We start from the raw sequence: 27,147 nt of genomic DNA, 5'->3' as shown, positions 1-27,147 counted from the left end.
CACCTGTCTTACGGAGATGCGAGCGTGATGTCTGGCAGTCCCCAGATCCAGAAGGGAACTTGGAAGACCCTCAGTCCCAGCCCTTCAGGGTACAGTGGGGACAGGGACTGGCACTTTCTGAAAAGAGTCCCAGACATACCAGTGTGTCCCCAGGGGCAGGCTGTGGCTGTTTGCAGTTGGCTCAGCCACCATCGCCATCTCCACTGCTTGCTGCCCTGGCTCCTGTCGCACAGGACTGGGTGCTTGGCGGGGCGGGGGGGTGTGATGCAGCATGACGGCAGCAGGACATCCGTGGGGTCTGGAATCAGCACGGCTCACAAGGGTTCCCTTTGAGGACGGTGACCCATGGGAAACTTCTGGATGATGGGGAGGGACTGTGGTGTCTGCAGGTGGGGGCTTGCGGTGTGCTCCCCCTTCAGAGAAGGGACTGATGCTCGCAGGGGCTCATAGCATCTGCTCCGGGCCGGCAGTGGCGCTCTGGCGAGGCGGCTGTCACAGCAGATCTGCGAGCCGGGAGCAGCTTCTCCCCGGAGCCTCCGTGTGCAGGAAAGAGGTCGCTGGCTCTTTGGGCGAGGAGGCGCCCTTGGAGCGGACACCAAGCCCAGGCGCACAGTCCCTGGGCAGGCTGGCAGGGGAGGGGGAATAAGTGAGGCCTCCAGGCTCACTGTCCCTCGGTCTGTCTGCCTCCAGGGCAGCGACACTCTAGCACCCGGCTGCCGGCATCCTCCAGTGGCCAAGCCCGGCTCCCGCCGCTGCTGTGCTGTCTGGAGAAGACGGTGCACCTGGCACGGAGCCCGAGGACCCCAGGGCTTCATGTGTCGTAAAGGAGAATGGAATTGAAAAGCGAGGCTGCCGCAGGGACGTCCCTCCACACACTTCCTCCCACAGGGTGTGCTCGCAGACCCAGGCAGCGTCCCAGCTCCCCTACACCCTCCGGGACGGTCGCCTGGGTCTCCTTCTCGCTGCTCTGTGTCCACCTCCAGGGGCCCCCTCCCCCCCACCAGGGTTCTGTCTAAGCCAGAGACGGCTCCCGCCTCTGCTTTCCGCGCACCGGCCTCTCCCTGTCCTTCCAGGCTGCTCCATGCACCACCCCTGGGGTGCTCCTGACTCCCTCAGCGGCAATGTCTAGGGCGGGGCAGGGGCTTCGAGTTGGACTCAGCCACTCCCTGCCCCCACACTCCCCAGCTGGGGCTGAGAAGGCAAACAAACGCGCAGAGCCATCATTAACCAATTACTGGGCCTCCCAAAATTACAGGCTGCATCCCAGTGGAGGCTGGGACAGATGCCGAGGCCCCCAGCTGGCAGGCGCTTGCTTGATGGGGCCACCCTCCCCAGCCCTGCCCCCCACCTCGGGCGGACTCTGTCACCTCCCTGCGGCTCCTGACACGGGACGGTCTTGCTGAGGCTTGGCCCAGCAGAGCGGGGATCCTGGAGCGTTGCTGCTGAGGGCAGCCCGGGCTTGGAGGGTGGTCCCCATGTGGAGGCCAGCCTGGGGCTAGACCGCCTCGCTGTGCTCGCACCAGGCTGGGACGAGAGATGGCGCCGGCAACCCGTTCCCTCCAGAGCCCCCGCAGCACGAAGCAAGCATCTGTGCGTGAGATGTGAGGCCAATCCAGGCTGCAGTGGGGCTCCAAGGGCTCTGATGGGTAGATGGACCCTAGGATCACCCTCCAGGCAGCCAGACCAGCCCTTGGCCAGGAGAGGATGTTCTAGAAGGCCGGCGCTGGCTACTATTCCAGGAGGCTGGTAGGGGCAGCAGTGGGGGCTTTCTCTGTGGCCAAGTCAGTGGTGGCTGCCACCATGGGGCTGGGCACATAGTTGAAGGGGGGGACACGGGCCGAGCGGCTGGGAGAGCCATGCCGGCTGGCAGGAAAGCCCCCTGCAGCCACCCCCAGGCCCTCATGGACAAAGGGAGCAGAGGTGGGCGCTTTGGTGGGGCCAAGCCCGTCCACATCACTGCTGGTGAGTGTGCTGGGGCCGCTGACTGGGGCCTGCGGGGGCCCCCTGCTTTCCAGACTCGGAGACGTGCTGGAGTTGGTCTTAGTGGCGGCAAAGTCCTCTGTCTGGACCACGGCGTCACTGGTCTTGCGCTGTGGGGGGCCGCTGGGGCCCTCCTCAGACGGGGCGCCCATCAGTGGCAGGGCAGTGGCAGGCAGCGTGCTCCGCAGGATGTGTGGAACATCCTCATCCCGGATGCGACGCCACGTAGTGCCTGGTGCCGCCACCCTCGGCAGTGGCCGGGCCTCTCCATCGCTGCTGCGCCGGGCAGCGTCGGCGCTGGGCCCGGGGGCAGCCCCGTCGGGCCTGCGGGCCACGCTGATGTGCGGCAGGGAGGCGTACCGCTTGACCGCCTCGGGTGGGGCGGCGGGCGTGCGGACAGGCAGACGGGACGGGCTCTCGGAGCTTGGGCGCCGGGCGGGCCGCTCGCTGGGCCTGGGTCTGGCCGCCGGGGCTCGCTGGGGGACTGGAACCTGCCTGGGGGCTGCCCGCAGCTCGTCGCAGCGCGAGGAGCAGAGGAAGACGGCAGGCAGCGCGGGTCGACTGCGGTGGGGTGAGCTGCCCTGGGAGGCGGGGGGCGCAGCCTCTGGGGTGGACAGTCCCGAGCGGCGGCGGCGCAGGCCCGGGGACTCCTTGATAAAGGTCAGCTGCCGCTGGAAACCGGAGCGGTCGGACGACCCACTGCCGCTGGAGCGGGCAGAGGCCACACGCACGAGGCCCAGGCGGCCCCCTCGGGTGCCAGGGCTTCCCTCCGCTGCCGCCCGACCCCGGGGACCCGGCTCCGGGGCTGCCCTGGCCAGGGCTGGTGGCCCCCGCTTGGCTGGCCTCTGCATGAAGGGGATCCGCACAGGTGATTTCTGCGTCTTGTGCTGCTTAGACAGCAGGGCCCGCGTGGGTGTTTGGGGCACCAGGGCTGCCCCGGGGCCGGGGAGAGGCCCTGCTGCCTGGGCGCCTGGGGGCGGCCTCCTTGTAGGGGGCTGGGAGGCTGGAGAGGCGGGGGAGGACCCCGAGGAGGGGGCCTTGGCCAGGCGGGCAGGCGGTGTGGCGCTCCTCTGCGGACGGCTCAGCGCCGCCAGCTCCGAGCTCTTGCCCGGCCGGTGTAGGCTTCGAGACCGCTGCTGCCCAGGGCTGGGGGTCTTGGCGGGGGCTCCTGGCTGCGCAGGACTCGGGGGTCCCATCTTCCTCGGTGCCACGCGGGTGCCAGGGTGGCTTTTGGGTTGGGCCCGGGGGGCCGGGCTGGGCACATAGATCACGGTCCTTCCCCGGAGCACGGCTGGCACCCTGCACGTGGTCTTCTGAGCCCCGCGCAGCTTCTCGGGGCCACTGGTGCTATGCTGGGCCAGGGCCGAGTCCCGTTTCTCCGGCCTCGCGGTGCTGCCCACCGGGCCCTCCGCCTGCAGCCGCCGTCCCTTCCTGTGCAATGTGGGTTGCAGGGTGGAGCTCCCCGACAGCCCCGACCCGGACAGGATGGAGTCAGATCCAGATGAGGCCTCGTGGGTGGCCGCAGCCGCCGCCTGGTGCAGCCACGTGACAATGGAGTTGGCGCCCTCCTGGATAGCGCGCCACTCAACGCTGTCAAGGTCTGAGGCATGGTCAGAGCTGGCCGCCTCGTCCCCGCGCTCCCGGGGCCCCTCTGCAGGCTGCTTGTCTGGCTGGGTGGCTTGGGGCTTGCGGCGCCGAGGGCCCGACGCTTGGAACCGGCGCCTGGGCACCGTGGAGTTGACACCGCGCCGGAGCAGCCCTGTCTCCACCCGTGGGCTTGGGGGGCCATGACGACCCCCTGCAGCACCTGGCCCCTTGCTGACAGCTGGCTCGAGAGCCTGGGGCCGGCCTGCTGGGTGCTCAGGGGGGTCGGGCTCACTAAGGGAGCTGGCGGAGGAGCTCAGGGAGTAGCACGGCGGCATCTCATCGGCAATGAGGCTGGGCTGGGCACGGGCAGCTTGCGTGGCCTTGGGCGTAGCCTTGGGTGCAGCCTGCACCTCCTTCCTGCCAGCCGGGCGCTCTCTCTTTACCGCCCGGGGGATGGCAGATGCCCGCCGCGGGGGCACCACCGCCTCGGAGGGCTCCTCGTCTGAGTCGTTGTCGTAGAAGCAGTACACGGCTTCCTCGGTGGGCGTCGTGAGGCACAGGGACTGCAGCGCCCCGTCCCCGCGGCCCGGGCTGGGGCGGAAGACATCCTGGTCCTTGTAGGCGCTCGAGGGCCGGCAGAGGGGAAGCTCCAGCCCCTCCCTGCTCCTGCCCACGCCCCGGGCCTGCCCCGGGCTCCGGCCCGCACCCCATGCCCTGTGCCTGTGCCCCGTGGCCTGCCTGGCTGGCGCCTCGCGACCCGCAGGCTTCTGCCTGTCCGAGTGCCCACTAGGTGGGTCCCTGGGAGGTCCCTGCAGTGTCTCGTCGCTGAGCGAGGTGGCACTAGAGAAGGTGACAGGCGTGCCGTCAGCAGAGTCAGCGCAGGAGTCCTCCCCCCGGGCAGGGGCCGGCACCAGCATGTAGACGGGCACGGGCAATGCGCGGCGACCAGGCACCAGCGCCGAGGCCACCTTGCGGAGCCGGGCGGGGACTGCCGCCCCCAGGCACTCGCGCAGCAGCTCCAGCTCCTGGTCAGCAGCTGCCGGGCCCTCGAGACAGCCACCAGCCTCGTCCCGCCGGCGGTGCCCAGCAAAGTGCAGGCTGGGGCCGCCGCCGCCGCCGCCGCCGCCGCGCTCAGGGCAGGCTGGGGGCAGCAGCCGCAGCTCCACGTCCTTTTGCACGTAGTGCTCGTGCAGGGCCAGCGCGCTGAGGCTGGAGGCGCAGGAGAAGTTCTCGTCCGGCTTCTCCACGGTGAAGCGCACGCTGCCCGCGTCCAGCTCGGACGGAAGCCGGCAGCGCTCGCGGCGGTCGGCGATGTCCAGGAAGCGCTTCACGTAGCTCTCCCACTGCAGGCTGAACTGGGTGCTCTCCCGCTCGCCGGGGGGCGCAGGGGCTAGCGGGGGCGTCTTGCTGCGGCTGGGTGGCATGGTCTGCCCCGGGCTGTCGGGCAGCTCGCTGGGGCTGACCGTGCCGCTGCCCAGCCCGCTGCACGGGTCACTCGGGACCGAGCTGGCAATGGACGGGCTCTCGAAGCTGCTCAGGGAGCTCACCGAACTGCAGCGGCTCAGCACCAGCGGCGTCTCCTGCACGCAGTTCTCCGAGGAGCTGGACGGGGTGGTGTCCTCCACCCCCAGGCCCCGGCCCCGCTGGGGAGCCGGGATGGCCACGGGCAGGGAGGCAGCCCCGGGGCCGAGCCAGGCCCCGTCCAGGTCAGCCTTGCTGGGTCCAGCCTCCTCCAGCCCTTCCAGGGATGAGTCACTGTCCAGGTCCCCGGCCTCACTGGGGCCTGGGCGGCCAGCCGAGGACAGCGAGGACAGGGAGCTGCAGCGCGACAGGCACAGTGGCACGGTCTCTGCCGCCAGCTTCTCCGGCACCTTGCTCAGGCCATCCATGGGCAGCCAGGCCTGCTTCCGGGCTCCGGGGGCCAGGGACCCCATGCCCGCCCTGGGGTTGCCCTCGAAGAGTGGTACGTGCTGGTAGGTGGGCGACAACTTGATGGTGCGTACACAGGCGTCAGGGGCAGAGCCGTCCCGGGACGCCGGCTCCTGGCTGCCCGGCAAGTGGAGGTCAAGCCGGCTGGGCCGCACCTGGCTGCTCGGGGACCCCTCGCGGTGCTCGGCCAGCACGGCCAGTGGGCAGGACCGTGTGTGCTCACGAGGACAGCGCCCGTCACCGGTGCTGCCGCTGTTGAGGCTGTCATTGGAGAGGCTGGCGTGGGCAGCCTTGAGCCGCAGCAGTGGGTGGGCCCGACTGCCAGCCTCTGGCCGCCTTCCCTCCGGCCGCCGGCAAGGAGAGCAGGACTGGGCCCGGCCTTCACGTGGCGCTTCCTGCCCAGGGTCCCCAGAGCTGAGGCTGAAGCTGTCGTCCGACGAGGTGTGCAGGGCGGAGATGTCCTCCACCAGCCTGTCGATTCGTGCCACCGCCAGCGCCAGCTTGGCCTTGGCTCTGGCCGCCACAGCCACCTCCCTGCCGGCCTCCTTGTCTGCTTCTGGGACACCGCGGGGGGCTGGCGGGGCCCGGGCCAGCGCTTGCCCCTGCAGGAAGGGGCTCCCCAGGAAGAGCGACAGCACCGCGGGGCTGGCAGGCTCCGCGGTGGCGGCTGCAGCGGCCAGGGAGGGCGCCTCGTCGTCGTCGAAGCAGCCCGAGTCGGAGGCGTAGTCCCGGGCCAGCCCGTCCAGGTGCCGCAGGGGCGGCAGGGGCTTCTTAGAGGCTGCGTCGGCCTCCGCCTCCGGCAGGCCCTGCTTCTCCAGGTGGTCGAGCGCCTGCGCCAGATGCCGCGTGTCCAGCTCGGCCTCCAGCGCCCGCTGCTTCCGCACATACAGGCTGGGAGCGCATGTGCCAGGGGAGACAGCCGTGGCGGTGGTCTGGTACTTGGCGGGGCGGTGGGCCAGCAGGTTACGCAGGGCGGCGGCGCTGCCCATGGCGATCATCTTGTGCTTGGAGTGCACCAGGTTGCGCAGCATGCCCACGGCCCCCAGGTCCCACAGGAGCTCTTGGTCACGCGGGCTGCGGGCGGACAGGTTCCAGAGCGTGCCGCAGGCGTTGCTCACGATGGTCAGGCTGTGCGACGTCAGGTGCTGGAGCAGCGTCTGCAGGCAGTTGTGGTCCCGCAGCACCTGCCTGCGGGCGGGGCGGGGGCGGGGCGAAGGAAGTGTCAGGCCCGCGCGGCCCCGCCCCCCTGCGCCCCCCCCCCCGCCCGGGGTCCCCCCCGGGGCTCGCCCCCCCCCCCGCCCCGCCCCGGGCCTAACCCCCCTTGCCCCGCCCCTTCTCCCCCAGATCCCGCCCCTCGCCCCCTGCGCCCCACTCCACTCTGCCCTGCCCGGATGGGACGGCAGTGGGGGAGCCAGTCTTAGCCAAGGCTGAGTAAGGTAACTGAATTTCAGAAAACGGACTAAATGTTTACTAACATGTATATATTAGGGGCGCCTGGGTGGCTCAGTGGGTTAAGCCTCTGCCTTTGGCTCAGGTCATGATCCCAGGGTCCTGGGATCCAGCCCCGCATCAGGCTCTCTGCTCAGCGGGGAGCCTGCTTCCCACCCCCATCTCTGCCTGCCTCTCTGCCTACTTGTGATCTGTCAAATGAATAAATAAAATCTTAAAAAAAAAAATAAAATCTTTAGCACAAGTATAGCCTATGCCATATTTGGGATATACTTACACTAAACATAAATATTACATATTTTCCTATGTCAAAAACATTAGTGATTATTGTCTCATAAAGAATACTTTATTTTGATAAGGGATGAATATTTCTTAATAGTATTTATAAAATTTTCAGTAAAGAACAAGTATTTGTTAATATTTAGAAAGTAATACATATTTTTATTTTAATAAATTAGTTTAATATTTAGTATAAGTATATCCCACACAAGATTTGAGATATATTTACACTAAAAACTGTAGTCCCTAGGGACCAGTTGGGACCATCCATTCTCAGCACAGAACAAGGCTTGTCCTTGGTTCCCAGCCAAGTGGGCTCTGCCATCCCCAAGCCCAAACTACACAGGGGCGACCCCCTTCTCCCAGTGCAGGGTCCTGCGCCCTCCACCCCTGGTGGCCGTGGGCTGGGAGGGGCTGACCTGTAGTCCTCCCGGGTGGCAATGAGGCTGGACACGTTGCGCAGGATGCCGCCGCCGCTCTCGATGATGGCCAGGGAGTTGCTCTGGCACTTGTGGGTCAGTGTGCTCACCAGGAAGCCCAGGGCACCGTCCACCTGGCAGATGGCCGCCTTGTTCTCCGTGCTGTGTGCCGACAGGTTCCACAGGGCACTGAGCACGCTCTTCAGGGTGGACTCCTGGACACAGATCGGGTAAGGAGGGGGTCAGTGTGGGAGCAGGGACCAGGCCAGCCCCGCCCACTCGGCTGTTCCTGTCAAGGTGTGGACACAAGGCTGGGAAGAAAGGCACCCAAGGGGCACCTGGGTGGCTCAGTGGGTTAAGCCTCTGCCTTCAGCCCAGGTCATGATCTCAGGGTCCTGGAATCGAGCCCCGCATCAGGCTCTCTGCTCAGCAGGGAGCCTGCTTCTGCCTCTCTCTCTCTCTGCCTGCCTCTCTGCCTGCTTGGGATCTCTCTCTCTCTCTGTGTCAGGTAAATAAATGAAATCTTAAAAAAAAAAAAAAAAAGACACCCAAATACGTTTTCCCATAAAAGTAACAGTGAAAGGATCTTGAGATACAGGGTTGGAAGCCCCAGCTATGGACCAGCTGCTCTCCAGTGCACTATTTGGCTTGATTTCCCCCAGAGATGGGGAACTCACCCCCTCTCGCAGGTCTCCCTGCGCTGTGGCTGGCACTGAACAGCCCTGGCCAGTCCCTCTTCCTGAGGCCTGAGGTGAGGTCTCCCTGTCCCCAGCCCCCCACTCCAGCTGGTGCCCACCTTGGAGGCTCGAAGAACACACTGCATCAGGGCAGTCATGCTGCCAACCTCCCTCAGCACCTTCTTGCTGTTTATGTCAGCCCTCCAGGACAGGTTGCGCAGGATGCTGGACACCACCTGGGCCGGGGCAGAGAAGGGGCAATGTGGACCTAAGGCCACCCGAGCCTCCACCCCTGTGCCAGCTGAGCAGAGACTGGAGGGGATGTCCCATACCCAGGGGAGAGGGAGCCTGGCCAGCAGAAAGGCCTCAGGCAGTGGGACACCCCACAGGGCGCTCCTGGGGCCACACTGCCCAGGTACCTGGTGGAGCTCCTCGCTCTCAGAAGCCAGCTGGGCCACGATGGCCTCCATGCAGCCCCTGCGGGCACACAGCATTGCCTGTTGGTGTGAAGAGGGAAGTCGCGCCATGCCAGGCAGGGCAGGGGGCATGAAGTAGGCCCACCCCCACCTTCAGGTTCCCTCCTCTGCTCACTGAGCACCTACTGTGTGCTAGAGCTTGAGCCCAGCCCCCATCCTCACTGCTGCGTGCTGCAGGGGAGGGACGGCACTTACCCTGTTGATCCAATGAGGAAACTGAAGCCCAGACCAGCACGGACACCCAGCCCCCTAGTCCAGAGGCCCCATCCTTGGCAGAGCTGGCCCCAGAGCAGCCAGCAGGATGGTGGCCTGGCTGATCACATGCAGACACCAGCCTTCTCGGCCGCACCAGCCCTCTCTGGGCCTCAGTCTACCCGCCTGCAAAGTGGGGACAACTGTCTCCATCTCTGAGGGCTGTTTTGAAGCTGTGGTGAGGTTGAGGGCTCCGATCTGGAGAGCGCTGACCCTGCCCAGCCTCCGGCTGCCCCACGCACCTTGTTGGCGACATCCCCAAAAGTGAGGTTGGTGAGGGTCATGCCGGCATAGCGGCGAAGGGCAAGGTTGAGCGGGTCCCGCGTCATCTTGTGCATCTCGTAGTCAACCTGCAGCAAGTCCGCGACGGCCTGCAGCCCACCTGCAGGGGCGCGAGCAGGGCGTGGTGCACCTGCGGGGTGCCCACCCATGGCCAGACACCCCAAACCACCCATCTGCCTTCTTCCCGGCCTCAGATGCCCTCTGCTCCCTCCCACCCCACACCTGCCCTGCTCAGGTCCCCCTCCCCAGCCCCCAGGGCTACTCCCCAGCCTCTGGGTCATTGCACGGCTGTTCCCTTTGCCTGTAGTGCTCTTCCCTGCTGTTTGCCCAGGTTACTGGCTCTGCTCCCAGCTCCAGTCACTTTCTCAGGGAAGCCCCCCCACATCCCCCACGAGAATTCTCTCCAGACCGTTAGACCACGAGCCATGGAGGGCAGGCTATGGATGGCCCGTGCTCAGGAGGCACTATGGGGAAAATGAATCAGGGGATGTGGTCAGTATGGAGCAAGGGAAAGAAGCAGCAGCGCAAGCATGAGAAGCCCCATCTCTGTCTCCCCGTGGCAGAGATGATGAGGGCAAATGCCAGCGTCCCTGGGGCAGGAAGAGAGTGGTGCCCGTCTAAAAACCTCCAGTGTGGGGCGTCTGGGTGACTCGGTGGGTTGAGCCTCTGCCTTCGGCTCAGGTCATAATCTCGGGGTCCTGGGATCGAGCCCGCATTGGGCTCTCTGCCCAGCAGGAAGCCTGCTTCCTCCTCTCTCTGCCTGCCTCTCTGCCTGCTTGTGATCTCTGTCTGTCAAATAAATAAAATCTTATTAAAAAAAAAAAAGCATATTGCCGGCCATGTAATAAGTGGTAAGTCACTGTTATAAAAACCTCCAATGCAAGCCTATGACATGTTCACAGTGGCTGAGAGGGGGACACAACCAAAATGTCCATCAGCGGACGTGGACGGATGGGTGGACACAGTGTGTCTGTCCACAACGCAGCATTCCTCAGCCACAGAAAGGCGGGACGCTCTGACACCTGCTACCGCATGGGCAGACCCCAAAGACATTCTGCTCGAGGGTATTTATATCAAATAAGCCGGATCCAGAAGGACCCACAGAACCCCACTCCCACTCCCAGGAGGGTCCCAGAGGAGTCCCGTCCACACAGAGAGGAGAGGGTGGGAGCTGGGGCTGGGGCAGGGGTGGGGAGTCCGTGCTTCACGGGGACAGGGTCTCTATGTGGAGAGATGGAAAGTTCTGGAGACGGAGGGCGGGGGTGTGAGTGCTTCCTGCCGCGGAGCTGTGCGCTCAGAGACGGTTATGATAGTGGATCTTACGTGTATTCTACCACAAGTTGGTTTTTTAAGTAGGCTCCAGGCCTAACGTGGGACTGGAACTCACAACACTCAAACAACTGTCACCACATCTACCGACTGAGCCGGCCAGGCGCCTCTAACAACTTTAATTTGTGATTATAAGTTATTTCAGGGGCTGCTTCCAAGTCCCTTCACCCTCCTGAATGTGGAACCCCACAGGAAGGACACGGACAAGAAGAGGCAGCAAGTGCTGTGACTCAGCTGCGGGGGGGCTGCCGGCTAGGGGCTCCTGGCAGACACCGGCGGTATGCAAGTGTTTTGCCCTCAGGACCCCTGTATCCTCTGAACGTTTGTGAGGTTTGTGACCCCAAAGAGATTCTGTGCCTGTGGGCAACAGCCGTGCATACGCGCCTGCTGAAAATGAAAATGAAGCCTCTTAGCCCTTGGAATGTGCAGCCCAGCGGTCCTCAGAGGGAAACGCCGGGAGAAGACAGGGTGGGAAAGGCAAATCATATCTTTGTGTCCTTATCAAAACAACTGTGACCTTGGGGACCTCGTAGGAGGGCGTTAGGAACCCCCAGGCTTCCTGGGCCACACTCAGAACCAGTTCCATATGACAGTCTACATGTTCCTAGTCCAAGTGTTCAAGGTCAGAGAGGACGCGGTGCCAACAGAAATTCTCTGTTTGGGCCTTGTGCCGGTGGGTGGGAAGCACGGCCGGGGCCCTCTGGCCTCCTGTGTTTAGACTAAGTTCTGGGGCACACGCGTGCCGGTGTCTTGTGCACGGAGCAGACTGGACCACGTCCTCTGCCCCTACCGCAGGGCACTGCAGAGGGAGCGTAAGACACCTGCCTGCGGCCGCCGCCTACCTACTGGGCACACAAGGCTTCCAGATTTGGGGTTTTCTCTGGGTTGCCTGCTTCCTTGTTTTCCTGTGTCTTCCTTTGTAAATCCAGCATATCAGGGGGAGCCCTCCCCCAGGGCCGGGCACATGCCTCCCACGCAGCCAACCCGCACGGGGTCTACCCTTTGCGCGTTCTGACCCCCTGCGAGGCGAGAAGCGGCATCTCCGGACAGTGAAATTGAGCACACACGGGTGTGATGTTTGAGCTTTGCTATTTGTTTTTCCCGGGTTTCGAGGACTTATATATGGAAAGAGACATAACACTTGTAATGCTCGCAAACCTAGGATTTCACAAGGTCGACCCCCACCGCCACCCGCCACGCTCCCTGAGCAGAGACGCTTCCCTGTTCTCTGAGCCCCAGCATCCTGGTGGCTACCAAGCCGGCCCTGGCCAGAATGAGGCCCAGCAGCCCCCTGGGGCCAGTCAGGAGACAGTGTGGAGTCCTGGAGGAAGCCAGGGGGCACTCACCCAGCTCGTTCATGGCACGGCGGTACTCCTCATCAAAGGACAGCTTCATCACGGCACAGGTGGCCTGGCAGATCTGAGGCTCAATGGGGACGGGGGCTGCGGGCCAGGGGGCTGGGTCAGAGCCATCCTGCTGCTGGTGCGTCCCTGCCCTTCCCTGCCTTCTCCACCCCACAGGCCTGCAGAGCTTTTCAAACTGCTGTTCACGGGCGCATGGGGAGGCCTCCCAGAGCAGGGCGGCCTTACCACGCCTGTCTAAAGGCAAGTCACAGGGTGCTGTCCACACCCCTGCATCGCAAAGGCCGATGAGGCAGTGCCTGGTGCTAAGGACCTTTTGTCAGTGTTTTTGCCGTATATTAACTTTGCAAAGACCTGCAAACACTAGGGGTCCCAGACTGCACCCTGCTTGCAAAGGTTATGGGCTCTAGCCGGAGTCCGCGGGAGGCCTGGACGGCTCTTCCGGCTCACCGCCCCACCACACCGAAGCTCCCACGTGCTCACCACCGCCGTTGCCGCCTCCGTCGGCGCCGTCCCTGCCCTGCAGCCAGTCCCAGCAGGTCTCGCAGTAGGCCCGGATCTGCTCCAACACATGCAGGACGCGCATCTCCTTGCGCGCCAGGCCCTGGTCCGGCTGCGAGAAGACTATGTTGTGTAGCGCCGCGTTGGCGCGCATGCGTGCATCCTTGGCTCCCGGCGCCCCAGAGCTCCCGGCGCCCGCCTCGGCGCCATGCAGGATCTGCAGCAGCAGCGGCAGACACCCCGAGCGGCGCATCGCCACGCAGCTCTCCGGCGAGCTGGACATCGCCAGCAGGGTGCGGGCTGTGTCCTCCTGGTCCCGTGTCGCCAGCATGGACAGCAACCAGAAGACCACCTCCACCTGGAAGGGCAGGGGATGAAGTCAAGTTAGGGAACCCCGCCCAGCTCACCGGGCCCCAGCCAGGGCTAGCGCGGCCCCCCAGTGCGCCGCCCAAACACAGTGAGAGTCCTGTGACCCCAGCCCCAGAGAATCGCTGGCTCACCCTGACCTCCCCCTGCCCTGCATCCTCCTGGGGGCCAGCGCACACACGTGGGGAGGGGATGGGAGGCGTCAGCCAGCACCAAGTACCCCCAGTTCTGGAGGGCTGAGAGTCCACCCTGTGGTCTCTCACTGGGTACTCCTGTGGGTGACCTCCTACGTCTGAGACTAGGTTGAACCCCCCAAGGACAGCTATTCCCCACCCACCTTCCCAACCCCAGAGCACATGCTGGCCCTGCCAGCCTCACCGCACTCCCCCAACCAGGTGGCCCTTCCACACCTGAGGACACTTTATGGAGACAGAGGAGAGAGGGTCCCCCACGTCTGACAGCAACGCGGGACCCACCTCACCATGCGCCTCGACCCAGCAGGCCGCCCTCACCCCTCGCAGCTCAGGCCAGTTGCCGGGCCCCCCACGAACCGGGATACCCCTCACCTTGCTGTTGCCCGGCTGAGGGACACCATCGTCAGGGTGCGTGGGGACCTCAGTCTCCGGGTCCTCCTCTACCGGCACTGACTTCACCGCCAGCAGGGCCTGTGCGGAGAACGCCGGGCCTGGGGGTTCGGTTGGGGAGCACCCCACAAAGCGCCCAGACTGCGGATGCCGGCCACAGCCCCATGACGATGTGGGTGGGGGCTGCGGGCCCGTTCCTGCGCCCCGGGCAGGGCCCTGGCTCCACCCCTCCCGGTACCTGGGGCTCGGTCTGCGGCACGCGGTCCTGGGCGGACAGCAGCTCCTGATCGATCTGCTCCAGGCGCGAAGCGCGGATCTGAGCGCAGAGAAAGGCGCTCGCCCGGGCTGACTCCGCCCCGGCGCTGGCCCCGCCCACTCCAGGCTAGGACCCCACCCGCGGCCCGAACGGCACTTGGACGTCCCACTCCGCCCACTCCCTGGCCCCGCCCCTGGCTCGGATCCCACGGGCTCCTCTACCTGGCCCCACCCGCACTGAGCCCCGCCCCGTTGCCTGACTCTGCCCACAGCCCGGCCCCACCCACGGGCCCAACCCCAACCCGAACGGACCCCACCACTCCCTGACCGGTCCCGTCCACGCTCCGGGGCCCGGGGCCTGCCACGCTCGGTTCCGCCAACCGCCCGCCCCCTGCCCACGCTGTTCTCGGACTCCGGCCCCCCCCGGGCCCGGCTCTGCCCTCAGCCCCCTCCGGCCCCACCCACAGAGGGCTCCGGCCCCGCCCCCCGCACCAGTCCTCTTCCCGCGCGGTCCCGGCCGGCCCCGCCTCACCTGCGCGCGCTGCACCATCTCGTCCGAGGTGCCGAAGCGCTCCTCCATCAGCGAGCGGATGTGCTGCGCCTCGAACTCCAGCTGCTGCCGGATCAGGTCCATCTGCATCGAGAACTGCTGGGAGGGGCGGGCAGCCGCGGTGAGGGCGCGCCCCCGCCCGAGCCCCGCGCCCACCCCGGCGCGCCGCGGCCGCTCACCGTCTCCACGTGCGGGAGCTCGTCCAGGCGCTTGGACAGGCCCTGCAGCTGCGAGTAGTACCAGAGCTTCTCCTTCTCCTCCTTCTCGATCTCGTTCAACAGGAAGCACCTGAGGGGGAAGTCGGTGGGCGCGAGCTGCGGACTGGGGGCCGCCGAGGCCGCAGCGCGGGCCCTGCTCCCTGGAAGCCTCGCTTCCCTGCAGGGCACCAGCCTCGGTGCTCGCGGGGCTGGGTGGGGCGGAGCGTTCACGCAAAGGAGAGAGGCGACTCCTTGGTAAGGTCTGGTCCCCGGAGACAGGCTCCGATGGGGCTGCTGTGCCCCTGACGCTTCTCCCGCACCAGCTAGTCTCCCTCTAGCCTGCGAAGACCACGTCAGTCTCGGGTTGATCCAGGCCCAATAGCCTCCCTCGGAACAACGCTGCGGGGACGCCCTGCTGTTCCCATTGTACAGAGCTCAGTGTTTAGGCTCTTTTCTTTAAATAAAAACTTATTGCCTGGAGCGCCTGGGGGGCTCAGTGGGTTAAAGCCTCTGCCTTCGGCTCGGGTCACGACCTGGGATTAAGCCCCGCATCATCATCATCATCATCATCATCATCATCATCGGGCTCTCTGCTCAGCGGGAAGCCTGCTTCCTCCTCTCTCTCTGCCTCTCTGCCTGCTTGTGCTCTCTGTCTGTCAAATAAATAAATAAATAAATAATCTTTTTAAAAATGCTTACTAACTTTATTTTATTTTTTAGAAGATTTTATTTATTTATTTATTTGACATAGATCACAAGTAGGCATAAAGGCAGGCAGAGAGAGAGAGAGGGAAGCAGGCTCCCTGCTGAACAGAGAGCTGGATGCTGGGCTCGATCCCAGGACCCTGAGACCATGACCTGATCCGAAGGCAGAGGCTTTAACCCGCTGAGCCCCCCAGGCACCTCAAACACTTATTGACTTCAAATAATTTGGCCTATGTTCCATATAATTACAGGGCAAAAGTCTGAGGCTGGGAGGAGTTAGGAGACTAGCTTGAGGTCCCAGAGCAGGGCATGGACATGACAGCAAGCCTGTCCTGAACTGCCCCGTCGGACCCCACACAACCCAGCTGAGCCGAGCTGGGCGCTCTAGACGCTGCTTTCCTCTGCTGGCCATGGGCCCAGGTTTCCTGGGCCACAGCCCCTCTCTCCACAAAGGCTGCCTTGAGCCCTTCTGGCTCCAGTCCTGACCCTGGCAATGGACACAGCCCTGTCCTTGGGGAGGCCTGCATGCTGGGGACCCCTGAGGATATCTCCCAGGAGCCCTCCTCTTTGTCCTCCAGAGGTCCTCGGGAGGAAGAAAGGGGGAAGAGGAGCCACACTCAGGAGGTGGGTGGGGCACTTGCCGGTGGGCCAATCAGGGGTCAGGGATAGCTGGGGCGGAGCTGGCTGGGGGTGGGGCTTCCCGCCACGTGCTGTCTCACCGTTCCCGGTCCAGCTCCTCCAGCAGCCGGACAGTAGCCCTGCTCAGCTCCCCAAAACTGTCCTTAGAGGGTCCAGAGCCGTGGACGGGACTTTCTTCAGGGGTCCGCGCTGCGGGCTCGGGGCTTAGGGCTGGGGGTTGGAACTTGAGGTTGTACAGGCTGGTGATGTCCATCTGCAGGGCTGTATGGACACGGAAGAGAGGGAGAGGTCAGTGCCCCTTCCTGCCCCTCCTCCTCCTCCTCCTCCCAGCTCCCTCTGGAGGAAGGCTGGAGATTGCCCCAGTGTGCAGAGGGGCCTCCCCAGCAGCGCCCTCACCTTTCAGCTGCTCCAGCACATCCGTCTGCCCCAAGGACACCAGCACTCCCGCCTCTTGCTCCAGCTTGCCCTGTAAGTGCTTCAGGACCTCCTACGTACGGCGGGGGCGGGAGAGAGCACCAGCAGCGTAAGCCGGCTGCCCTGGGCTCCCCTGAGCCACCCCCACCACAAAATGCCCCAGCCTGGCCTGCCAGCCTCTTGGTCCAGCACCCTGGTGTTTGTGCCTCCGACCTCCACCCAGCCCCACCCGCACCTTCATGCCGGACGTCTCCGTCTCTAGCTTGGACAGGTGGCTGGAATTGTCTCGCAGCTCCTGCCTCAGATGACTGTTCTCGGCCTTCAAGGCCTCCACCTGCCGCACCAGCTGCTCGTAGGGTGCCACGGAGCTCGCCATCTTCAGCTCCTGGAGCGCCTGGGGCCACAGGTCAGAAGGTTCACCCAAGGGTCTAGGAAGGGGTGGCCCCTGACCGAAGTCCCAGCCCTCCCATCCAGTCCGGGGGGTGAGTCCCCACGGGAGTGCCTGGTGTGGACTGCGGCAGGGCTGGCCCCGAAGCCATGCAGCATGGCCAGCAGAGCGACAGACAGCGACAGATGTGGGCAGAGCCATGGGATGGACGTCGAGACACACAACCCAAACGAGCAGCTGACCAGCAGACACCAGTGCCTGTCTGTCCTCACTCCTGGGTTCCCAGACACACCTGCTGATGGCCACAGGCCTCCACCACAGAGAGCAGCCGCCCAGAGGTGAGGGGAAGAGACCACCAGCTGGCCCAGCCGAGGGGCGAGAACAAGGCCGTGCCCGCCAACAAAAAGCAGCACGGAGAGCGATGGCCAGGCCAATGTGGCGACGCCCTCAACTGCACAGACCCAAGCCCATCGCAGTCACCCTGGGGGTCTAAAATCTGGATGCCCCGCCCCCCAGCCCCCTTCACCAACAGCTGGAGCCCCAGCAGCTGCCTGCCCAGCCTGACTCCCCTCTGGTCAGCCCCCCGGCGGCCCTGGTGGCCCCATGCCCCATCTCCTGGGCTCTGCCACTGCCATCCACTTCTTTGTGTGTGGCAGCCCTTTCTCACTGTGGCCCAGCCTCCTTCCTCTGTCCAGCTGGCTGGCAGCCCCTCCTCTCTTGGCTAGGCTCTCCCCGGAGCTGTCCCACCTCCTCCCCACCCCTGGCCTTCCCTCTTTGTTCCCTTCCCATCAGCACTCGCCCCTCCCTCCGCCTTTGTCTGAGGCGCACCAATGGCAGCCCGGCCTCTTCCCCACCTCCTTCCTGGGAGCCCCTCCCCAGACCAGCCCGCCTTCCCCTTGCCCACAGGGAGGCGCTTACCCCCCGGCCCCCACCTGGCCACCTACATTCATTCGCTCAACCGCCCTTGTCCCTCTGCTCCTACCCACAGAACCCTCCCCACCCCACCCACCCCGGAGGTCACCAAGGGCATGCTGGGCCTGTTGTAAAGGTGCAGAGATGAGGTCAGGCCACCCGAACCCAGCGGGAAGTCCTACTGTACGCCTGACCTTGTCTTCTGAGTTCCCGGTCACAGTCCTGAGCCTCAGGGACCACCAACAGGCTGTGCTCAGAGGAAGAAAGTGAGGCCAGGGGGTCAGACAAGGCATGACTGGAACCCGGTCCTGGAAGGACTCAGGAGTCCAGGTGGTGCGCTCTGGCCTCGGTTTGCCCATCTGAGCCATGGGAACGCGGTATGCCTGGCCCATCCTGCAGGCTGATGAGAGGGTCAGGCATGGCTTTGGTCATGGAGCAAACCAGAGATCACAGGGCAGCCGGGGGAGTTGGAATGGGAGACAGTGTGCCAGACAGGGAAGGCCAGCCGCCTGGGGACCACAGCCTTCGCCTCCCACCCCAATAGTGGTCCCAACCGAGGCTCAGTCGGGGGTTGCAGAGCTGGGACCTAGGCCTGGGGTTGCAGCAAATTCCCTGGGCTGGAGTTGTGTCCTGGCTGAGGCTCCCAGGCCCTGCCCCACCAGAAGGAAGCACTAGGCCAGGCGCGACACCGCCTGCACACCCCTCCACTCCCTCGACCAACCTAGGCCCCCTCCCTGAGCCCCACCCAGGGTAGCCTCCCAGCTCCCGTTTCCCTCATGGGTGTCTGCGTGGATGTTCCAGGCCGAGCCTGGGACACCTTCATTCCCCCAGCATCCTCGTCAGCCTGAGCTTGGCAGCAGGGCCCCCACCAGACCCCCCGCTTTCCCAGCCTGAGTCCCCAACTCCACACTCCTACCAGCCCCTCAAGCTTTGCCCAGTTGGACCCTCTCTCGCCCAACTCCCCACAGCCCTCCCACCAGGGCAGCCTCGCTGGCCTCCCACAGTCCACTCCTCATGCACAGCCAGAAGGAAGCCCTGAAGTCACTGGTTGGACTCCTTCCCTTGCTCCAGTACTTCCCATGGCTCCCCAGTGCCCTTGAGATAAGCCCTGACTCCTTCACATCCCCTGGTGCCGCACAGCCGTGCTCTTCCACCAGGCCTCTGCGTGTGCAGTTTTCCACCTGGAGCACCTTTCCCGAACCCTGCCATCCCTCAAGGTGCCAACTTCCTCCAAGAAGCCCTCCTGCTTGCCGCTCAGCTCCAGGTTGCGCCAGGGAACTCCCAGGAACCCTGGGAGATCTCCATTGCAGAAGGGAAAGCACCAGTAGCAGGGGGCTGGTCTGGTTGAGCAGGGAGTGGTGGCACAGATGTGGCCCAAAGAGGCCCTTCTCCCCCCTTCAATCCATGCCCCACTTCACAGAGAGGGAAACTGATGTCCAGAGAGGTGGGGCACTATCCCCAAGCACACACAGGCCTGCCTGCAGACTGTGGGAGGTCCGAGCGGTGAACCCCGTGAGTGGGTGTGTGCGTGGGGACAGCAGCAGCAGCGCGGGCGCCCACCTTCCCGGGGCTCAGTTTCCCTTCTGGCTCCACCCTGGAGAAGCGGAGGCTCCGGAGAGTGTGCCCAGAGCTGAAGCAGAGACAAGGGGACGGAGACCCCCAGCAGAGGTGGAGGACGCGCCCCCTGCCCTCCACCCAGGGAAGCGCGCCGCTTACTTTATCTCACTCGGGCTGGGCTGGCGGGGGCGCCGCGGGGCGTGGGTTCCGGGTCTCCGGGGTCTTGGCGGCGCAAGCAGAGGGTTCCGGGGCGGACAAAGCCCGGTCCCGGCCTGGCCAGGCGGCGCCGCCGCTCCTAGGGCTGGGCGAGACCACCGCGAGCGGGGGAGGATGCGGGATGCGGGATGCAGCCGCTGCGGCCAATCGCGGCGCGGGAAGAAGGCCTGGTGCCATGGCAACAGCCAATGGCGGCCCCAGGGCGGGGACCAGCGGCGGCAGCGGGACGTCTCGCCTCCGGGCGGGTTCAGGGACTGCGTGTGCAAAGGGGGGTGAACCCCCTCCAAGGGAAGGGGGCGCCCCGTGGTCTAGGGCTCCGTGTCCCCCACACGTTCCGGCGTAAAGCGGCCTTAAGAACCTCCTGCAGCCGGATCCGGAGAATTGGGGAGTGAAACATCCAGTCCTGGATGTTACATCAGAATTGGGGGGGTGGGCAGGAGCCAGGTCAGCCCCTCCCCCACGGACCCAGCCAGGCCTTGTGCAGATGGGTGAGAGCGGGGCAGGGCCGACGACCCAGGCTGGACCCCCCAGCCCCTGCCAGCAGGGAGGGCCGTGGCTGGCATGAGGGACTGAGCATGGGGGATGGGCGGGCGTGCTGAGAAGCACTTGCGACCCTGGCATTTCTGTCTCCCTGGCAGAGCTCCTCCGTGGGCATCTGCCGTGACTCCTGTCCTCCTGTATGTCGCTCGGTCTCTTTCAATCTCTGTCTCCCTGTGTCTCTGTCTCTTGTCACACTTCTATTTCACCCTCACAGAAGGGGAGGCCGAAGAGGGAGGGGCCTGGGGTCCTGGCTTTCTCAGTTCCTCCCTGGGTCCCCAGAACCACTGAGGGTTTAAAACCCAGAGCCAGAATCTCGCAGCTGCGGCCAGTCCTCCTGCCTCAAACACATGCATGCACGAGGACAAAGGGGGCTCTGGGCCAGGAGATGGGGTTTAGGGGAGCTGCCTCTGTCTTTCCTGGCTGGGATGCCTGGGCAAATCATTTGCCCCGAGAACCTGATGCCCCCTGGGTAAAATGGGGGAGGCGGCTGCAACCTCGGTTAGGGCTGGTGCAGGGAACGACGGGACAACAGGGGGCCAAGGGCGTGGGGGCCACACTGTTTTCTGTTGGGTTTGCTGCAGGAGGCCCCCCCGTGCCCGTCCTGGGCTGGCAACGCCAGGGGCCCTGAGCAGACCCTCGAGAGCCAGACACAGCAGTCCCCAGCCCGTGGGGCTTGAGGACAGGGTGCAGTGGGCAAGGGGGCTCTTTCTGGAAGCTGGGAAGGCTGCCCAGAGAAAGGGACACAGTGCGTGGCCTCTTCAGGATGAAGAGCTGGACATGGAGGCAAGGAGGGGAACAGCGTTCTGGGCTAAAGGAACAGCATGTGCGGTTTCCGGAGCTGGGATCAGTGCCCTCTCGGGGGATGTGGGTTTGGGCCTGGGTCAGGTCCTTATGATGGGTTTGGAGCAGGGGCAGTCCCCTGGAGGGGTCATGGGCTGAACTGGCCACAGAGCAGGAGAGAGGGGGTGGGGAAAGGACAGGGCTCAGGGCCCCAGCATTAGCTCTACCTTGATTCCCCACCATGACCTTGGGCCTCTCTCTCTCTGACCTCCGGTTTCTTGTTTTGTTGACTAGGAGGTGGGTTGGACAATCCTTGCCCACACAGAACTAGGTCTTACCTCCCCCACCCAGTCTCAGAGGTCACTGGCCCCTAGGCCCCTCTCAGCCAAAAATCTTAGAGTGGCCTAAAGGCCAGCCATGTCCTCATACATATGAGGACACTGAGGCTTAAGCCAGGGAGTGCCCTGCTGGAGTTCACTCATGAGCCTCAGCAGCCCTGGGTCCTGGAGGGCTGAGGGCACGTGGGACTGAGACCCCCCAGGTGCTCTTGTGCCCAAGCCTCTGGAACACTGTAGCTCTGAAACCCCTGCTCCTCCTCCTCCTCGAGAATCCCTGACCCTGTCAATTCTTGAGCCACAGACGCAGGCATCACTGGAAATTCGAGAACCATAGAGCCTTGGGAAATACAGCACCCCAGGACCCCAGTCCCAGCCTTGGAGACCTCCCCACAATGTACAGCACCCAGGCCTAGTGTGGGGACCCTTCCCAGGGACCCTCCTGGGACCCTCTGCGCTCCCTACCGCTGCCGTGGAACCATGGGGCTCGCTCAGCTCCACCCTCACCTGGACACCGGCCCCTCCCCCTCCACTGCCATCCCAGCATCTGGCCCCCATGCAACACGGTCACTCAGAGTGTCTGAGTCTTCTGATCCTGACCTCAGCGCCAATTCCCACTTGATGCCCCGCCCTTTTTCACTGATCCTCCGCGGTGCCAGGGGCAGGGGGTAGGACCAGGGGTGCCCCCCCCACCCCGCCACTCAGCTGGGGTAGGGCTGAAGGAAGCAGGAAGGCACCAGGTTTGTCATGTGACCAGATGGGACCCCAGCCCGGTGATGGAGCAGGGCCCTGACGGGTGAGGAAGGACGGGCACCGGAGATGGGGGAGTGGTGAGGCCGCGCCCCTGAAACCCGATCGGGGTGGGTCGCCTGACAGGGCTCTGGGCCTCAGTTTCCCCCGGCGGGGAGGGGGTGAGCGAGCGTCCCGTCAGCACCGGGGACAGCTCCCCTGTCGGCCTGCAGGCCGGGTCCTCTCCCGACGCCTCCGCCCCACGCTCTAGCCCCAGCCCTGCGGAGGCCGTGACCTTGGGCTCCCCGCTGCGCCCCCAGCCTCAGTTTCCTCTTTAGTTGGGGATGTTAGAGCCGCAGGGTTCCGGACGATTAGAGGCCCACAAAGCGCTCGGGCCTCGGTGGGATACACTTTAGGAAGCTTAGCCTCGGCGAAAGGCGGAGTAGGCCCTCCGCCGGGAGCCCAGAGGGGAAACCGAGGCTGGAAAAGGTGCAGGGCGTGGCCCGGCCTCTACCCTCCTGTATGGGACGGACCCTCGGCCCGGCGGTCCCCCGTCGCGGTCCGGCCGCCCCAGGTGCTCTCTGCGCCCGCGCAGTGGGGAGGGGTCCTGGGAGGTCTCCCTCGGAGACCGGGAGCTGGGCCCGGTGAGGCCGCGTTTGCGCAGACCCGGGGTGGGGGGGTTCGCTGCACGCGGGGGGAGGGGCTCCCAGTCAGGCGAGCAGCCTGAGGCAGTTTCCCTGGCAACGGTCTCCGCGGCGACGACGCGAGACCCCAGACCCGTCAAGCGTCGTGCGCGTAGAGCGCCCCTACGCCCTACCTGGTCCCCGAAGAAGGCCGAGTGTAGCAGGCTCAGCAGCCCCCAGAGCCCCATGGAGCCGCGGCAGTCCAGGACCAGCCCGCGCCCCGCCCTCGGCGGCTCGGGTTGTGGGGGGTGTAGGCACTGCCGAGACTCCTTGCGCCTGCGCGGAGGGACTGCGGGGAGGGCTCGCTCGGCGGGGCGGGGCAGGGACTCCTGGGGAAGGGGGCGACCCACGAGCGGGTCTGCGGGACTTCGCAGGAGTGGGGGGAGGGAGCCTCGCGGGACTGAGGACTCGGAAGCAGAAGGTGGGAGCCTAGAGAGGGGTAGGTCGGAGGAAGAGCGGGCTGGGAACCCGGAGCGCGAGGGGTGCGGAGGAGAGTGGCGCTTTCGGAAAGATGGAGGGCGGCGCTGCCCCGCGGCCGCCGGCGGCTGCCCGCTGGGACAGGGGGCCCGCAGCGGCCGGGCTCCAGCTGCGCGCTCAGTCCATTAGTCATTCGGCAAACGTGTGCCCCGCGCCTACTGTTTGCGGGACTCCGAGCTGGGCGCTGCGTACCGACGGGGCCTGCTGGCCCACACCACACGGAAAGACATTCGGTCACTTAACCAACATCCACCAAACACCTGCTGTGTGCAGCCAACAGTCAAGACCCTGCTCGTGGGAAACGGGCACCCTGGGAGGAGGGGGAAGGGCAGTAAGCGCGGGAAACAGCTCGGAGGTGGGGGCGTGGGAGGCCCCGGGAAGGGCACTTAATAGACCCCACGAAGAGCATCCCGGCACAAGGGGCAGCGAGCGCCAAGGGAGGAGGCAGACGGGGACGAAGTGTGTGGGGGTAGGTGTCGTGCGGGGTCCCGTGGACGCGGGAGGATTGGGGCCCTTCCCGCGTGGGGAGCCCTGGAGGGCTGCGGGGACGACTGTGTGCTCGCCTTCTCCCGCCCCCGTCGGCAGCAAGAACAGGGCGGAGGTCACCGTGCGGGGCTGCGAGGTGGGAGGTAGAGGGGAGTCACGGAGGGGTTGTCATTAGGAACTGTGCTAAGTCCTGGAAAAGCAAGGAACAAGCAGCAAGAGAAGGGCGCTACGTGGGCCTCCGCAAGCCGGTGCCATGAACCCGTGGCAGGGTACTCGCCTAGAGGGCACAGCCCCTGCAAAGGCTGGGAAGTGAGAACTAGCGGGGATAGGAGGGGGATGCAGGCTGGCGCTGTCCTGGAGCCGCGGAAGTGAGGGCGTGAACACCTGCTTATTTAGGTTGATGAGTTGGTGAGAAATGGCAGAGAAGGGGCCAGATCTAGAACAGGCTCTGACGCGGCTGGCCAACCGGACGGACGGGGGAGACCAGGTGGAGCCTGGGGATGGGAGCTGCCTCCGGAGGGGTGGTGGAGATGGCGGGCAGGGAGTGAGCGCTGGGTCTGGATGTGGGGGTGCAGCCCGGTGGAACTGGACCAGAGGCTCAGATTCAGAAGGGCCCAGAGGCAGGAAGGGGGCTGCAGGCCAATGGAGGGGCTGGGGAGTGAGAAGGCCCTGCTGCTGCAGAGTCCCACTCGAGCCTGAGCTCAGTGAGGTACTTCCTGGCCTGGAGTAGCACATACAGGCCGGGCCGTCTCCCGTAGGACACAATTCCTTTTGCTTGTAACACTAGCACGCACTGTCCCCTGTCATACCTAATTAGCTGACAAATTCAAACTGCAGATGATTAACCCCCACCGTGTGACCACTGACCCCTCTCACCCTAAGCCCACTCAGGTGGCCTGTAGTGGCCATGCTGGAAGCTTCCAGTGAGGGTTAAAGGCCTAGGACACAGGTGACACCAATGCTGCTGTCACGGGGAGGGTCCTCCTTATTTTTATAGAACACACGAGACTGAGAAACAAGGTCCCGGGTTGTGAAAGCACAGGCAGCAGGCCTCGCAGTCTCCGGGCTGGCCGCCCACGCCGTCGAGCCGAGTGGGCACACCCCGGGCTAGTGCTCACTGCCATCCCACGCCTCTCAAGCCCAGGCCTCAGGCCTCAGTCTGCACAGGCCTTTTCTCCTGCAACACGGACTCGATGGCCTAAGAACTGTCCATTTGTACGTTTTCATGCTCAGAGTCAAGACTCATTTTCCAGTGAAGGTGCACGTCTGCCCTGAGCAGCCTTCTCCCAAGAACACGGCTTCTACTCAAGTTCATTTAATTATGAAAATTCCAAAAAGGTGGGGGGCGCCTGGGTAGCTCAGCAGGTTAAGCCCCTGCCTTCAGCTCAGGTCACTGTCTCAGGGTCCTGGGGTCGAGCCCCGCATGCGGCTCTCTGCTCAGCAGGGAGCCTTATTCCCCCTCCCCTGCCTCTCCCCAACAAATAAAATCTTGAAAGAAAAAACCAAACCCCTAAGTTTAAAAAAAAAAATTCCAAGAATAAGGAAAAATAAGGTAAGATGAAAACAGGGAAGCAGGAACACTTAGCTCTAGGAACAGGGTTGCTGGGGGGGGGGATGGGCACATGACAGAAGGAACACTGGGTGTCACATAGAATGGCGAGTCCCGAAATTCTACCCCTGCAACTAGTATCCCCAATGAGCCCTCATCTTCCTCTTGGCGTGGCCCGGGAGTCAGGCCACACAAAGGCTTCTGCGGTTCCCAGTGGCGGGAGTGCAGATGGCGGGGACCTCTCCCTGCAGCCGGCAGCTCAGACCATGTCTCTGCCGCCCCGTGCTTCAGGGCACGTTCCAGATCACATGGCCGGAATCCATGGCACGGACTCCCGGTTTCCAGCCAGCCTCTCCGCAATCGGACCAAGATCGGGGGCTGTCCCCAAGGCCCCCAGCCCCTCACCTCTGCCATTCGGAGGGGTTCCCCTGGGAGCTCCAGGCCTCTCCTACCGGCCGGCACGGCCTTCCCTGGCCTCCCTTCCCACCAGGCCTGGAACCAACCACTACCACCTGGCACCTCCAGGACCTTTAGAAAGGGAAGCTGAGCCCAAGGGTCGCAAGCTTGCCTGTGCCGACACGCGGCCCCATTTCTGCCCGGGCTGTCAGCGCGCGGGCCCCAGGGAAAGTGCTGGGCGGGCTGCAGGCCCACGACCAGGCCGTCTGGTTTCCGCACTGTGGTTCCCTCTGGGGAACTGGAGGGCCCTGGGCCATCCTGCCACACCCCCACCGGCCGCTTTCCCGGCTTCTACAAAGGACGCACACTTCGGCCTCCTCACAGCCCAGCCTGCCCCAACGGGAGAGTTAACAGCACCAGCTGCTCATCCCGAGACAAGGCAGCCCGAGGGGACACAGTCTCACGGGGGCAGGAGGCTCCTCTTCATCCCATGGCCTCCGCCCCCCCCCCCCCCCCCCGCTCTGGATGCCAGCTCTGCGCCCCACCACCCTCCCCTCTGCAGACTGACCCCTTACCACTGCTGGAGGCCCGGTAAGCACCCATCTCTGCTGTCCCCAAGGCCGCTTCCTCAGGCCAAAGCCAGGAGACTCCCTCGCCTCTCCCCACATAGCGTCCCTGTCCGTGAGTCACAGGAACCGCTGCCCAGGGACACCCAGTCTCCTGGGGAACCTGCCAACGGGGTCTGCGTGTCTCTCCTGTCGTGGAGGAGACAAACTGGTGCAGAAACACGTGAGGGAGCAGGGCTGAGACCCTTCATCCGACCCTAAGGGGGCGCCGGGGGAGCCTAGCCACGGGGAGCCATGGGAGACCCAGGGGCCGGGAGAGACGCAGGCAGCCGCGCTAGGGACCCGGGGCAGGTGGGTGCAACCGCAGGGACGGGAGAGGCCCGAGGTGTGCGAAGCCTCCCGCGATGGCAGCGTCCGGCCGTGGAGCCCACCCCCAGGACGGAGACTGCGGGAGGAGCAGCCCCGCAAGGGCAGGGCAGCTCCGTCGAGTGCGGTCTGAGGCTGGAGGGTCCGCGGGCCGGCGGAGACCGCGCCGAGCCCGAGTTGGCTGCGGGCGCCCACGATCTGAGCCGCGCGCGCCTGCAAGCCGGGGCCGCCACAGGCACGCGCCGGAGGACCGGAGGACGCGCGGCCGCGGGTCCTGGACGCCAGGGGGAAGGAAGGAAGGACGCTCGACTGCAGACGAGGCGGGTCCGCGCCTTTATTGTGCGGCGGCTACTTGAGAGGGATGAAGCGCGACGAGTGCGTGGCCCCGATGCCCGGCCGGCCGTGCTTCACCGGCTTGTAGGTGATGGAGAACTCGCCCAGGTAGTGGCCGATCATCTCGGGCTGCGGGGGCGGGCGGGGCAGGCGTCAGCGGCCGCGGACGGCAGGAACGGCACCCGCCCGCCCCCGCACCCCGCGCGCCCGGCCCGCACGCACCTTGATTTCCACCTGGTTGAAGGTCTTGCCGTTGTAGACGCCCACCATGCTGCCCACCATCTCGGGCAGGATGATCATGTCCCGCAGGTGCGTCTTCACCACCTCCGGCTTCTCCATCGGCGGCGCCTCCTTCTTGGCCTTGCGCAGCCGCTTGAGCAGCGAGTGCTGCTTCCTCCGCAGGCCGCGGTTCAGCCGGCGCCGCTGCCGCGCGCTGTACAGCTGCATCAGCTGCTCGCTGCGGGGCGGGCGCGGGCTGAGCGCGGAGGGACCCCCGGCCCCGCCGCGCGCCTTCCCCAGCCCCGCTCAGACCCCCCCCGCGCCGCTCAGACACCCTCCCCCGCCCCCGGCCCCGCCGCGCGCCTTCCCCAGCCCCGCTCAGAA

General features: G+C 65.0%; 2 protein-coding genes across 7 annotated transcripts in view; both read right to left on the bottom strand.

Annotated features, from left to right (window-relative positions):
* Window positions 1–1,438: 1,438 nt before the first annotated feature.
* On the bottom strand, window positions 1,439–22,610 carry APC2 (APC regulator of WNT signaling pathway 2). 6 transcript variants are annotated; one of them, XM_032846937.1, is made up of 15 exons: window positions 22,506–22,610; window positions 16,467–16,625; window positions 16,214–16,304; window positions 15,898–16,078; window positions 14,456–14,564; window positions 14,259–14,375; window positions 13,710–13,787; window positions 13,454–13,552; window positions 12,504–12,879; window positions 12,006–12,101; window positions 9,291–9,430; window positions 8,740–8,817; window positions 8,440–8,556; window positions 7,644–7,858; window positions 1,439–6,684 (listed from the first exon to the last, which is right to left on the bottom strand). In XM_032846937.1, exons 1-15 carry the CDS (start codon window positions 22,557–22,559, stop codon window positions 1,731–1,733), a joined length of 6,864 nt encoding a protein of 2,287 aa, XP_032702828.1. In that variant the 5' UTR covers window positions 22,560–22,610; the 3' UTR covers window positions 1,439–1,730. The 6 variants fall into 6 exon arrangements, with proteins under 6 accessions (XP_032702828.1, XP_032702830.1, XP_032702829.1 ...); XM_032846939.1 differs by lacking the exon at window positions 22,506–22,610 and adding an exon at window positions 19,248–20,273; XM_032846938.1 differs by lacking the exon at window positions 22,506–22,610 and adding an exon at window positions 17,641–17,686.
* A 3,911-nt stretch (window positions 22,611–26,521) lies between these two features.
* The window catches only part of RPS15 (ribosomal protein S15), a 1,077-nt gene continuing 451 nt past the window's right edge, over window positions 26,522–27,147 (bottom strand). The window contains exons 3-4 of the mRNA XM_032846941.1: window positions 26,767–27,001; window positions 26,522–26,673 (exon numbers count right to left, since the gene is read on the bottom strand). Coding sequence (XP_032702832.1) covers window positions 26,560–26,673; window positions 26,767–27,001 — 349 coding nt within the window. The 3' untranslated portion in view covers window positions 26,522–26,559. The remainder of the gene's footprint in view (window positions 26,674–26,766; window positions 27,002–27,147) is intronic.

The sequence above is a fragment of the Lontra canadensis genome, unplaced genomic scaffold (genome assembly GCF_010015895.1).
Source record: "Lontra canadensis isolate GAN:19392208 unplaced genomic scaffold, GSC_riverotter_1.0 scaffold184, whole genome shotgun sequence".
Taxonomy (NCBI): domain Eukaryota; kingdom Metazoa; phylum Chordata; class Mammalia; order Carnivora; family Mustelidae; genus Lontra; species Lontra canadensis.
Note: the sequence above shows the minus strand (reverse complement) of the source record. Positions and strands in the feature narration are given on the sequence as shown.